General features: G+C 37.2%; 1 protein-coding gene across 2 annotated transcripts; it reads left to right on the top strand.

Annotated features, from left to right (window-relative positions):
- The first annotated feature begins 4,399 nt into the window (after positions 1-4,399).
- LOC127508299 (tripartite motif-containing protein 16-like) lies at positions 4,400-7,683 on the top strand. Of its 2 annotated transcripts, none has more exons than XM_051886074.1 (6): positions 4,400-5,062; positions 5,466-5,561; positions 5,670-5,891; positions 6,187-6,346; positions 6,774-6,821; positions 7,061-7,683. In XM_051886074.1, exons 1-6 carry the CDS (start codon positions 4,490-4,492, stop codon positions 7,582-7,584), a joined length of 1,623 nt encoding a protein of 540 aa, XP_051742034.1. In that variant the 5' UTR covers positions 4,400-4,489; the 3' UTR covers positions 7,585-7,683. The 2 variants fall into 2 exon arrangements, with proteins under 2 accessions (XP_051742034.1, XP_051742033.1); XM_051886073.1 differs by having other exon boundaries at positions 4,406-5,062; positions 5,658-5,891.
- Positions 7,684-13,563: the final 5,880 nt, after the last annotated feature.

Below are 13,563 nucleotides of genomic sequence, written 5' to 3'. Positions count from 1 at the left end.
TTGTTGTTTTGTTTGTTACTACAGTTAACAAGGAATAAATGGCAAAGAATAAAATGTTTCAAAATTTGATAGTTTTCTTGTAAGGTGTTGAAATATTGAAAATACCCATTTTGGCTGAATGTGTTAGATAAAGTGGGCAACTTTTAGCCTCCAGTAATTATTAAAATTAATTAAATAAATTGACAAATAAAATAAATAAACTAGCCTATTTGTTGTTGCATGTGTTATAATCTCATTTTTTTAATATGTTGTAGAGCTCTTTTTCATCAATATTCTGATTTCTGAATATTCTGATACTCAGATTTCATCAAATTAATGCCAAAGAACATGTCCTATCAGTTGTTCTGAATTTTACACATGAATTGAGTGAACTGATGATTTTAGGCTACATGTTTTGGGGTTTGTTAAATATGTTGTTGAATATGTTTGTTTAATAAGCATGTGTTTTTAATTTAAGATACAGGATCATTTTTAATAAATCAGGGATGGCCCACTTTACCAGACCAGCTGGCCCACCTGAAAAGAAATTAGTCTGGATCTCAAAATGTTTATTGGTATATTCCTCGCAAATAACACATTATATGAACTGTATTTGAATTTAAATATTATAGTTGGACTTTAAAGTTAACAAAAGCAATAAAGAACAGAAAAGAAAAAATTTGGTATTTAAATAACACATTTAACAAAAAGTGGCCCACTTTACCTGCATTCACCCCAAATATTTGCTTTTAAAAAAAGCTAATTTATTTTACAAAAATGTTTGACACAAAAATGGTTGACTGTCCCACTTTACTTAACATACATTTTAAGAACATGACTAATAAAATGAACAGTAAAGGTAGGGCTATTAAACAGCAGTCCAAAACTAGTTTTTGGTTATACAAGAGAGTAACCTGGTATGAGACACAGTCATTTAACAATATACAAAATAACACAAAGTGAAAGTAAAAAAACAAACAAAAAAAAAATGTAGTAAATAGTGGCATTTTGGGGTCACAGAAACATTTGCTCATGCAGTCGAAGAGTGCGCTGGTTATATTGGAAATGTACAATAATAAATGCACAAAAAAGGTTTTACTTTATTTTGATGGTCCCTTTAACTCATTCTGTTGACTATAAAGGCTCGTTTCCACCGAGCGGTACAGTTCAGTTCAGTACAGTATGATCCCTTACTTGATACGTGTGTATGCCGGAAAGTGGCAATCGACGTCATTCTCACGTGAAGAAGAAAGTGACAGTAAACAACAATGGAGGACATGCAGCAGCTTTGTTTGAGCAAAGGCTGAAGACGGCAAAGAAAAGCAGCCGAAAAATACACGTTGTGTTGTAACGGTATTGTGTTGTCATTCCCCTCATAGCCCGCACAAGTGACGATTCTCTGTCAACCAATCAACGTTCTGCTGTGAATGTAGCTCCACCCTTTTGGTACCGGTACTATTGGTACTATATTGTGTTAGGTACCCCAACGGAAGGGTCCCAAAAAGTGGTACGGTACGGTTCGGAATTAGGGTACCATTCACAACTTCTGCCAATGGAAACAGCAAAAATTGCATACCGTACTGTACTTTACTGAACTGCACTGCTTGGTGGAAAAAAGCCATAAGTTACACCTACATGTCTACTAACTCTCATTAGTGCGTTAAGTAGAGTATTAGTAGACTGGTAGGGTTAGGGTTAGAATAAGTTGACATGTAGTTGCAAAGTTACTTGTAGTCAACAGAATGTTCAAAAGGGACCATCGAAATAAAGTAAAAAAAAAAAAATGTTTAATGTGATAGTTTCATCCTTAGGCCTACATCTACTATAATACAATATATTGTTAGTCTCGAGAGTAATTATGTATTAAAAATACGGAAATTCACATCAAACACCTGGTCTAAAGTCAATGCTGCAGTATTTATTTATTTTTTTTAAAGGGCGCATTAGTAATCTGCACCTATAGGCGGGTGCACAACACACGTACACTCTGCTTGTTACACACACAGGGACGCGCAGCAGCACACAAACATGCCAAATATTAAAAATAAAAGGATTCCTCTCTGGAGAAGCGTTCAGTTTTTCCGCTTACAAATTCTGCCATGTATATATAGTGAATCCACCATGGGGCAAGCACACCTGGCTTTTAAAGGGAATGGGAGATGGGACTCTGATTGGTTTATTGCATTTTACACCCATGACTCAATAAGAGATTAGTTACAACCCTTTTGGACCATGCGTCTGCCACACTGAAATTTTTTTTCCGTCGTTTAACTATAGCAAAAGAGGATTCGGACACGCCCTAAGTGTACTTGCGCTGTGCGCTTCAGACCACGTGCTTAGATCATTAAAATAGGGCCCAAAATGTTAAAATCATTGTTACACATGTTAAATGTAGTTACTATAGTAATAACTATAAATTAAGCATAAATACATGCAAATGACCGTTCGCAAAGACCCGCCCCCTTTAGTTACTGTTGCTATGTCCGGCAAGCCGTGCCGATCTCTCGGCACACATCATGTTCTCACAGTGAAAAATACATCGCAGAACTGATCATCTCTTCCTACTAGTTCATTTATAGCATCAAAAAAACATGAATGGAACATTCATAAGGAAATTAAGAAATGTTGTTTTAATTGCGGAAAGACGTCAGTACACACCTTTTTTCAAGTTCAAATCCACCTACGTTAATCTGCTAACTCCCCCGACTGCTTTGTCGGACAAAATGGCGGATTCTGCGTTATGATTGGTTAGATCGCCTGTCAATCAAAGTCCTGGCGAAGGGTCAGTTAACCCTAAACCAAACCCTCATCCTTACCCTAACCCTATAACAAGTACATGTAGCTAATACCTTACATCTTCTTCTTGACAGCAGTGTTTCGGTCACTTGTTGAATCAGTTATAACCTTTAATATTGTATCCTGGTTTAAATTCCTTTCAGTTAAAAACAAGAAAAAATGATCAAGAGTAATTCAGGCAGGCATCTAAAATCACTGGGTCTCTGCAGACTCAACTCTTAGATCTCTATAACTGCAGTAAAGAGAAAGGCAGTTTCCATTGTCACTGACCCCTCCAGTCCTCTGAATCACTTCTTCCAGTTTCTGCCATCAGGTTGTCTGTCGGTTTACAGCTGCTTTGGCCAGAAGGAAAACTTACAGGAATTCTTTTATTCCCACTGCAATTTCTATTTTAAATGAGGAAAAATAGTTCTATTAATATATCATATTTTTTATTTGCGTTTATTTATTTATTCATCCTTAAAGGTGTTTTCTTTAGACCATGTTTGTTTGTTGTGTGTGATTTGCACTGTGTGTCTGTGCCTTTAACTTAAGACAAATTTCTATCACTTATTGATATAGACAATAACGTTTTTGAATCTTGAATCTGTGTAACAATGAAAGGACACTGTCAGCAGATAAACAAGGGACTCTGAGGTAAGTGGTACAAATAACAGCAGGTTTATTCAACAGTGATGGAGACAACACAGGCGAGAGGACAGTCCAGGTAAGCGTGTGGGGAATGGGAAAGTCTTGTGTGGCTTATCTGAGTCTGAGGATCCGGAGGGAGCTGAGGAGCGTGGAGAACAGCAGTGGAGGAGAACTAGGACGTATCACAGGAACAACAGGTATAGTAATCACCAGGTAAATGAGTCAGACAAAACAACATGGTAAGGTTGACGAGACCAGACAAGTGAGTGCAGGAGAAGTGAGTATTTATAGGAAGTGCTAATGATGATGTGCAGGGAATCCATGAGATGATGAGATGACTGGGTGCAGGTGTGGATCAGGAGGAATGCTGGGAAATGGAGTTCAGGGACAGTGAGACAGATAGTGTCCATGACAGACACACCATGTTTCCTAAAAATTTAACCAAAAGTAAATATACTGAAAAAAGTGTGGAGGCCAATATGGATCCCTGAGGAAGAGAGATGAGCAACAGATGACACAGATGAGACAAAATGTACAGAGAATTTAAACCATTTAAAAATGTTCAAGTCAGGAGATAAAGATATCATGGTCAACCTTGTCAAAAGCAGAGCTGAGCTCTAAGAGCATTAATATAACATTATCTCCAACATCAGTTGTCATATAGATATCATTTAGACCATCTGAATCCAGACTGAAACATCTCAGAAATGGAACTGAGATTTAGAAAAGAGTGTAGTTGAAGTGAAATTACTTTTGAGAACTTTCGAGAAAGAGTTGAACCAAGATTTGGTGTTTCATCTAGAATTGAGTTTCTCATTCATAAATACAACTTCACTCAGTCATTCATGTGTTCAGAACTCGTAATTACAATATTTTCAACTCAACGTGTAGGACACATAAACACAGCAGGAAAGTGTCTCTCCTTGACCAGGAATGAGGAAGCTGCTTTACAGACACGCCTGTTTTCCACACGTCACTCAAACACAGAAGCAGGAAACTATTTCAACTCGTCAGTTCAGAGAAACAGAAACTGAAAGTATTGTCGAGCTGTTGTGTGTTTGTGTTTCTGTATTTATGCAGTAAAATGGCAGAAGCCAGATTTTCTCAGGATGAGTTCATGTGTCCTGTGTGTCTGGATCTCCTGAAGGATCCAGTGACCATTCCCTGTGGACACAGTTACTGTAAGAGCTGTATTACAGGCTGCTGGGATCAGGAGGATGAGAAGAAAGTCTACAGCTGCCCTCAGTGCAGACAGACCTTCAGTCCAAGACCTGCTTTAGGTAAAAACACCATTCTGGCTGAAGTGGTGGAGAAACTGAAGAAGACTGAACTTCCTGCTGACTGTTACCCTGGAGCCGGAGACGTGCAGTGTGACGTCTGTACTGGAAGAAAATACAAAGCCGTCAAGTCCTGTCTGGTGTGTCAGGAGTCTTTCTGTCAAACTCATTTTGACCGTCATGAGGAATATCACTCTCGTAAACCACACAAAATGATCGATGCCACTGGACGACTGCAGGACATGATCTGCCGTAAACATGATAAAGAGCTAGAAATGTTCTGTATCACTGATCAACAATGCATCTGTGTGTGGTGTAAGGAGTCTGAACATAAAAACCACAACACTGTATCAACTGCAGCACAGAGGACAGAGAAACAGGTATGAACTGAGAGGGATTGTTCACGCAGAAATGAAAGTGCTGTCTTCATTTACTCACCGTCATGCTGTGAAATGTAAATGATGATATTTTGAAGAATGTCTCGTCTGTTTTAGTCTATACGTTGAAAGTCAATGGAGTACAAAATTTTCAAGTTCAAAAAAGGAGACAAAAGCGTAAAAGTAATCTAAACAACTTTAGTTTTTTTTTAATAAGTGTGCTTAATTGTATTGAATGTGCACATGTAGTGTATTCATTCATAATCTCATTTCAGGAAACTATGAATCTGTGGTTTGAAACCACGCTTAATCTTTAACCACTCCATCAGTTCTGGGTTCATGTAACTTAATTTTCTTTTGTGATAGTACAGTAGTTTTATGTGTCATTTATTGGTTTGTCCTCCAGAAACAGCTGAAGGAGACGCAGGTGAAGATCCGTCAGAGAATCCAGCAGAGACAGAAAGATCTTCAGCAGCTGAGAGAGGCTGTGGAGTCTCATAAGGTGAGTCTGGAGAAGAAGAGAAGTTTGAGACGTCTCAGTTTGGACTCTGTCAGTCCTGCTGAAGCCACTGTGTGATTGTGATGTGTGTCCTAACAGCGCTCTGCACAGACAGCAGTGGAGGACAGTGAGAGGATCTTTACTGAGCTCATCCGCTCCATTGAGAGAAGCCGCTCTGAGGTCACACAGCTGATCAGAGATCAGGAAAAGGCTGCAGCGAGTCGAGCTGAAGGACGACTGGAGCGACTGGAGCAGGAGATCAATGATCTGAGGAGGAGAGACGCTGAGCTGGAGCAGCTTTCACACACACATGATCACATCCATTTCCTGCAGGTAACAGAGATCTAGAAGAACAGGATCATAGTGGACTTGAGCAGGAGAAACATTTCATGAGAGCAGAATGAGACCAACTTAAACAGGGAAAAAAGCACTCTAAAGTTCAGCTAATTGCATTTAATAACAATTTAAACTTCCACATTTATTTAATTGAAAATAACATGCAATTAAGTGTCTGAAAACATTACATCCATCTGCACTTAAGTATATTTTTTAATCAAGTCATCAAGAGCCGCACAGATCTGATATAGAGCAGGTTATTGGCTGAAGTTTTGATTTGTGTTTTCTGTAGAGTTTCCAGTCTCTCTCAGCACCTCCTGAATCTACAGACAAACCCTACGATCCCTTCAGTTCTTTCTCCTCTTTTGATGGCATGGGAGAATCTGTCCGTCAGCTGAGAGAAAAACTGGAGGATTTCTGCAAAGAGGAGATCAAGAAGATCTCTGACAGAGGTAAAGTCCTGCGCCTCCATTATAAACATGTGTGCAGAAAGATCCGAAATGTGAACATACAACAGTTTCCAAATTGTTCCTACAATTTATAAAATGTCCATACACACAAATAAATGCATCCCACTTTATAAATCACAGTACATAATTAATTAATGTACAATGTGAACAAGCTCTTCAACTCTACAGAACGACCACAAATATCACTTTATAGATCAGAGGATTTTACCTAACCCTAATCTAACAGTCTACTAATGCTCTAATGAGAGTTAGTTGACATGCAGTTGCAAAGTTATTAATAGTAAATAGAATGTCTAAAGTGGACCCTCAAAATAAAGTGACATAAAATAAAAAAAATAAAAACATAAAAACAGAAGCATTTTATCTTGTCATTTCTCTTCACACTGTTCATGTCTGTTTATTTCCACAGTCACATTCACCAACATGAATCCCAGGACCAGGAACGACTTCCTCCAGTGTAAGTCACTAAGAAAACAAGCAGAAAAACTCACTGAAAGTGTTCATGTTGTTCCTGTAGAAGGTGAAAGAAATTATGATAGAAGAGTTTAATAATTGATCATGTAAATGATGATTCGGGATATCTGGTCATCTGTACTGAGACACTGATGATACACTGAACATTGAGCCATGAAGAGTTCAGATACATTAAAAGATCAGATTCATAATTCCTGATTCTGATGTGTTTCTCTCCATCAGATTCCCATCAGCTCATTCTGGATCTGAAAACAGCGAATAAACACCTCCGTCTGTCTGAGAGGAACAGAGTGATTACTTACACTGACACAGTCCAGCCGTATCCTGATCATCCAGACAGATTTGATCGGTGGCGTCAGGTGTTGTGTAGAGAGAGTGTGTGTGGACGCTGTTACTGGGAGATTGAGTGGAGTGGGAATAATGTGGGTATATCAGTGTCATATAAGAGCATCAGCAGGAAGGGAGGGGGTTTTGAGTGTTTGTTTGGATTTAATGATCAGTCCTGGAGTTTGTTCTGCTCTTCCTCCAGATACTCATTCATACACAATAACATAAAGACTGTTCTCCCTGTAAAGTCCATCAGCTCTAGAATAGGAGTGTATGTGGATCACAGTGCAGGAACTCTGTCCTTCTACAGCGTCTCTGACACAATGAGCCTCATCCACACAGTCCAGACCACATTCACTCAGACGCTCTATCCTGGGTTTAGGGTTTGTTCCTCTGGATCATCAGTGAAACTGTGTTGATGTTTCAGAATAAACTGTAGAGAGATTTTACCCATAATACTTTGAGCTGCATGATGCAAATGTGTGTATTAAAACCTCATAGAGCCAGTAAGAACATTGTGTGTGTGTGTCGTGGTGAGTGATGATGTGTCTCTGTGCTTTCCTCAAGCTCTGTTTGTGTTGATGGAAATCACATTAATTTAGTTTTTATTGTAGTCACATCAATACATATTTTTTATTATTACTATCAAAAGTACCCATTGAAATGAACACAGGGTTCATTACAAAAGATTTATCCCATATATCCATTAAATGCTTGATTCAGGTTGAGTGACAGGCGTTTAAGGTGTTCAAACACTGTGAGAAAAGAGGTGATGTACAATGTATATTACGATAAAATTATATATATATATATAAAATAAATTATTTGTTTTAATAATCTTTTGTTGTGCTTTAAAGAAGTGCACTTATTTTGATGTTGACAAACTAAAGCACAAGAAGTTTATGTCAATATTACATTTAAAGTTAATACATTTTAAATACATGTTTCAATAAAAATAACATTAAATAAATTAAAGTAAAGATGTACTTAAGTCCTAATTAAGTGGGTCAAGTACACTAAAGTTAAAATAAGTGCATTTAATATAAACTGAAACTATAATATAGTTTAACAAAGAGTTAAAAAGGAGTTATGACAAAAACATTTTCAGTTCACACTTAAGTATATTCTTATGAAGTATATTATTTTCATAATAAGCACTCTTTTTTAAAGTGTAAATCTTCACAAAACATATGCCATACCTCTATTTGTGTTGTTTGCAACATTTAATGTAATTAAAACAATACTGTAAGACAAATATGTCATCTACCAAATGCCTTTCCATGTCATTTTACTGTAATGACAATAATTTCTTTTTAAAGGATTAGTCCACTTTCATATAAAAATTTCCTGATAATTTACTCACCCCCATGTCATCCAAGATGTTCATGTCCTTCTTTCTTCAGTCAAAAAAAAATTAAGGTTTTTGATGAAAACATTCCAGGATTATTCTCCTTATAGTGGACTTCATACACTAGATTTAATTATATCACATGGAATCAATCCTACTGATATAGAAATTCTACCGCAAAGTGATGATATCACTGATCATTACCTTGTAACATGCGTACTGCATACTGCTGATATTTGTCAAATTGCGCCACGATATCGACTAGGTAGAACAATTCTTCCGACAACTAAAGATAAATTCACAAATAAACTGCCTGATCTGTCTCACCTGCTCATTGTACCCAAACACACAAATGATCTTGAGAAAATTGCTAGCAGTATGTGCACCACTTTCACTAGTATATTAGATACTGTTGCACCGATGAGATTAAAAAAGGTCAGAGAGAAAAATACTGTACCATGGTAAAACAATATTACTCACGCTATCAAAAGAGAAAACTCGTAATCTAGAACGCAAATGGAGACAAACTCGTTTAGAGGTCTTCAGAATTGCGTGGAAAGACAGCTCGTCCCGTTATAGAAAGACTCTAAAAGCAGCCAGGGCCGAGCATCTCCGCAAACTCATAGAAAATAACCATAACAATCCAAGGTTCTTATTTAGTACAGTGGCTAGATTAACAAATAAACAGACATCACCAGAACAAAACATTTCATTACAGTTTAGTAGCGATGACTTTATGAATTTCTTTACTGAAAAAATCGAAAGCATCAGAAATACAGTTGTAAATGTACAACCCTTGACAGAGTTTTATGATTCAGCCTCAATTATCGTCCCTCAAGAACAGTTGCAGTGCTTTACAACTATAGGACAGGAAGAGCTAAATAAACTTATCACGGCGTCTAAACCAACAACATGTTTATTAGATCCAATACCCACTAAACTACTGAAAGAATTGTTACCTGTAGCAGAAGAGCCTCTTCTCAATATTATTAACTCGTCTTTATCTCTAGGTCATGTTCCAAGACCGTTCAAGTTAGCAGTTATTAAGCCTCTCATTAAGAAACCACAATTAGATCCAAATGTATTGGCAAATTACAGACCCATTTCAAATCTTCCATTTATATCTAAAATACTAGAAAAAGTGGTGTCGGTCCAATTGTGCTCCTTCTTGCAAAAAAATGCTATCTATGAAAAATTTCAGTCAGGATTCAGGCCTCATCATAGCACAGAAACTGCACTCGATAACATTACAAATGACTTACTTCTAGCTTCTGACCAAGGCTGTATCTCAATACTAGTGTTACTTGATCTCAGTGCTGCGTTCGACACTATAGATCATAAAATACTCCTAGATCGACTACAGAATTACACTGGTATCCAGGGACAGGCATTACGGTGGTTTAGGTCGTATCTATCAGACCGTCACAATTTTGTTTATTTAAACGGGGAAAAATCTAAGATAACGATAGTAAATTATGGAGTGCCTCAAGGATCTGTGTTAGGCCCTCTGCTATTTTCAATATACATGCTGCCACTTGGTAATATTATAAGAAGACATGGAATTAGTTTCCACTGCTATGCCGATGATACTCAATTATATATTTCAACACAACCAGATGAAAACTCTAAATTATCCAATCTGACAGAGTGTGTTAAAGAAGTAAAACATTGGATGACTAGTAATTTTGTTCTATTAAATTCAGATAAGACTGAAGTATTACTTATTGGGCCAAAAACCTGTACACAGAATCTCTCAGACTACAATCTGCATTTAGAAGGATGTACTGTTACTCCATCCTCGACAGTTAAAGACCTAGGTGTTATATTAGACAGCAACTTGTCCTTTGAAAATCATATTTCATATGTTACTTCTTCCACCTCAGAAACATTGCTAAGATACGGAATATGTTATCTGTTTCTGATGCAGAAAAGTTAGTTCATGCTTTCATGACGTCTAGACTAGATTACTGTAATGCATTACTAGCTGGTTGCCCTGTTTCCTCAATAAACAAGCTACAATTGGTACAAAATGCAGCTGCTAGAGTTCTTACCAGGTCAAGAAAATATGATCATATAACACCAATTTTATCATCTCTTCACTGGTTACCTATTAAGTTCCGTATCAATTATAAAGTACTGCTAATGACCTATAAGGCTCTAAATGGTTTAGCTCCTGTGTACTTAACCGATCTTCTATCGCCCTACAATCCTTCACGCTCTTTAAGATCACAAAACTCTGGACTTCTGGTTGTACCTAGGATAGCTAAGTCCTCTAAAGGAGGGAGAGCGTTTTCACGTTTGGCTCCTAAACTCTGGAATAGCCTTCCTGATAATGTTCGGGGCTCAGACTCGCTCACCCAGTTTAAATCTAGATTAAAGACACATCTCTTCAGCCAAGCATTCACATAATCCATCTCATATCAGATCAATTGCACATGACTATCTTTGCTTAATGTTATGAACAGCAGCTACGCTAATTATTCTCCATTTGCTTTTCTGTTTTACCTCGGGACGCCCGTCCCGAGGTGACTAGAGAGTACATCAGTTTCAGTTTGGATCCAGCCTCTTAAGAAGACCTCAGATGACTAAAACTTTGGAAGAGACGGCGCCAACTCCTGCGATGACTTCAGAAGATGCAACATCTGGATCAACACGCACATTCGCAAATTTCTATATATCCTAATTATTGTTAATATGTAATTCATTTTTCCAGGAGATCTTTGCTTCTACCTTCAATTAAATTGCAAACAGTGATTGTATATTAATCGCCTAAATTATTACATTATTAGCTAACTGCATTCTCCAAATTGTAATGTTGACATGCATTCTCTGTAAAGCTGCTTTGAAACGATATGTATCGTGAAAAGCGCTATACAAATAAATGTGAATTGAATTGAATTGAACTTCAGTGTCTCCAAACGGTTGAAGGTCAAAATGACAGTTTCAGTGCAGCATCAAAGGGCTTTAAACGATACCAGACGAGGAATAAGAGTCTTATCTAGCGAAACGATCAGTCGATCTGCCAAAACTGTACTTTTGTATTCTTCAAAAAGCTTACGCTGTATGTCCTACGCCTTCCCTATTCTACTTACGGAAAAAATGTAAATGGGGCTGCGTTCGATCCATAAATTGAATAGGGAATCCTGGAATGTTTTCATCAAAAAACTTAATTTCTTTTCGAATGAAGAAAGAAAGACATGAACATCTTGAATGACATGGGGGTGAGTAAATGATCAGGAAAATTTTATATGAAAGTGAACTAATCCTTTAAGAGGACAACATGTCAGGCACAATTCACACTTTACAGTCACAAAGCAATGTATCCTACCTCTTGTTACCAAATGCTTTTCCTAGAAGAGCTACTGTAAGTTTAATATTAGGCCGCTGACGGATGTAAAGGACTTGTCTTACAGCTGGTGTCTTATAAGTGTTACTTGTGGACAAAAATATTTATAGAATATAAATATTATTAATGTAAATATGGGTTTTAGATAATTATGCTAAATTATAGAAGTATTGAAGTGTATTTTTTGTCTTATCCTGATTCACTATGGAAAGCCTATTATATAAGTGCTTATATTATAGACGGGCCGTGTCCCAAATGGCACACTTACGGACACTATATGCCATGGGGTGTCCCATTTGTCATTTTAAGTTTCAGAAGGGTGCTCGTGAGTGCCCTTTGCAGTCAATTTGCACACTCAATGCGCACTTTTGCCGAGCCCGCACTGAAGCAAGCTCCACAGCAGACTTCTTCCCAACAGTCAAAGCAGCGTTACGTCACAAAAGTGCGGACTCGTAGGAAGACCAGCGAGTGTTTAGGGTTCCATTTGTGACAGTGACATGAATTTCGCTGGAAATTGCGTACATACATCACTCGCCTGTGCGTTTCTTGTCATTTCCATAAATAGAGAAAAGTTGCTCTGGCTACTTTGACGAGTGTATGGTGTGGGAGAGGCAGAGGGTAGTTGTCGCAACGAGAAAAAGAAAGGTTGACATGGAGCAGCTAAATCTCAAACCTCCCTGGAATCACCCATTTTAAAAGCCGAACAGAGGAGAGTCTGCTGGCAAAAAGAGCACGTGACAGAGCTTGTAATAAAACAACACTGGCTTGGCTTTTCAGAGATAGCAAGAACTGAGGGATTTGAAGTGTTGTAAAAGTGACACTGAGATAGCGTTTTTATTACTCAACAGAGGTGAGTGAGGTCTTTTATTGAACAGATAAATTGCCATATGTAGCTCTCTAACAGAGTTCATTGTAAAGAATTATCTATTGTGAAGGGTCTTTTCATTACGGTTGTTGTAGCGCTGTGCTGGAATTTACTGTAACTATTAATGGAAGTACTGTACTATTAATGGGTAAAGCTAGTAACGTCTTTAGCTAGTCAGCTTGAGATCTAAACTGTATAACTCAGAGGTGGTGGTGGCGTACGGGGCAAAAAGCACATGGAGGCCCTACCTCACATTTTCTCTGTGTCTGACAATGCATATCAAAATATACATTATGTGCCCTTACATTATGGGCACATAATTAATTGAGGGAAGAGCTTTAAAAGACAGTTTTTATGATAAAAGATTTTTATATGTATTTTTATATATTTTATACAGCGGTTTACTGTGTTCACATGTGCTCAAAGATTATTTACTATGCTCGATGCAAAAAAAAAAAAAAAGGATAAATAAACAGTAATTGTACACTGTAAAATGTAATATGCTATATATCTACTCCATAAAATGTTGGCAACAGATTACAAGCAATATTATTATTTAAATTCAACAAATAGAATTGAGTTAGAATTAATCAAATTAATTCCTTAAATGTCAACCATTTAAAACGAGTAAAATTGAAACAAAAATATCTAAATAACAGACAGATGTCAAAGATGAATTATTTTATTTTTTTATTGCCAGCATTGAAGACACCTGATGATAACAAGCAGAATCACTGAAGGAAAAAGAAACACATGAATTAACAGAGGTTTAGATGTTGATGTTGATTTTATTGAAAATGTTTGGTCACCGCTATGATGATCAGTGTTTCATTTAGTTA

Source organism: Ctenopharyngodon idella, chromosome 3, assembly GCF_019924925.1.
Source record: "Ctenopharyngodon idella isolate HZGC_01 chromosome 3, HZGC01, whole genome shotgun sequence".
In the NCBI taxonomy this organism is placed as follows: Eukaryota; Metazoa; Chordata; class Actinopteri; order Cypriniformes; family Xenocyprididae; genus Ctenopharyngodon; species Ctenopharyngodon idella.
Note: the sequence above shows the minus strand (reverse complement) of the source record. Positions and strands in the feature narration are given on the sequence as shown.

What these genes read in the sequence shown, in the direction of transcription:
- LOC127508299 (XM_051886073.1), top strand. Translation starts at nt 4,490, where the DNA reads ATGGCAGAAGCCAGATTTTCTCAGGATGAGTTCATGTGTCCTGTGTGT. An exon ending in ATCACATCCATTTCCTGCAG is followed by an intron (nt 5,892 to 6,186) that starts GTAACAGAGATC and finishes TGTTTTCTGTAG; the next exon opens with AGTTTCCAGTCTCTCTCAGC. An exon ending in CAGGAACGACTTCCTCCAGT is followed by an intron (nt 6,822 to 7,060) that starts GTAAGTCACTAA and finishes TCTCTCCATCAG; the next exon opens with ATTCCCATCAGCTCATTCTG.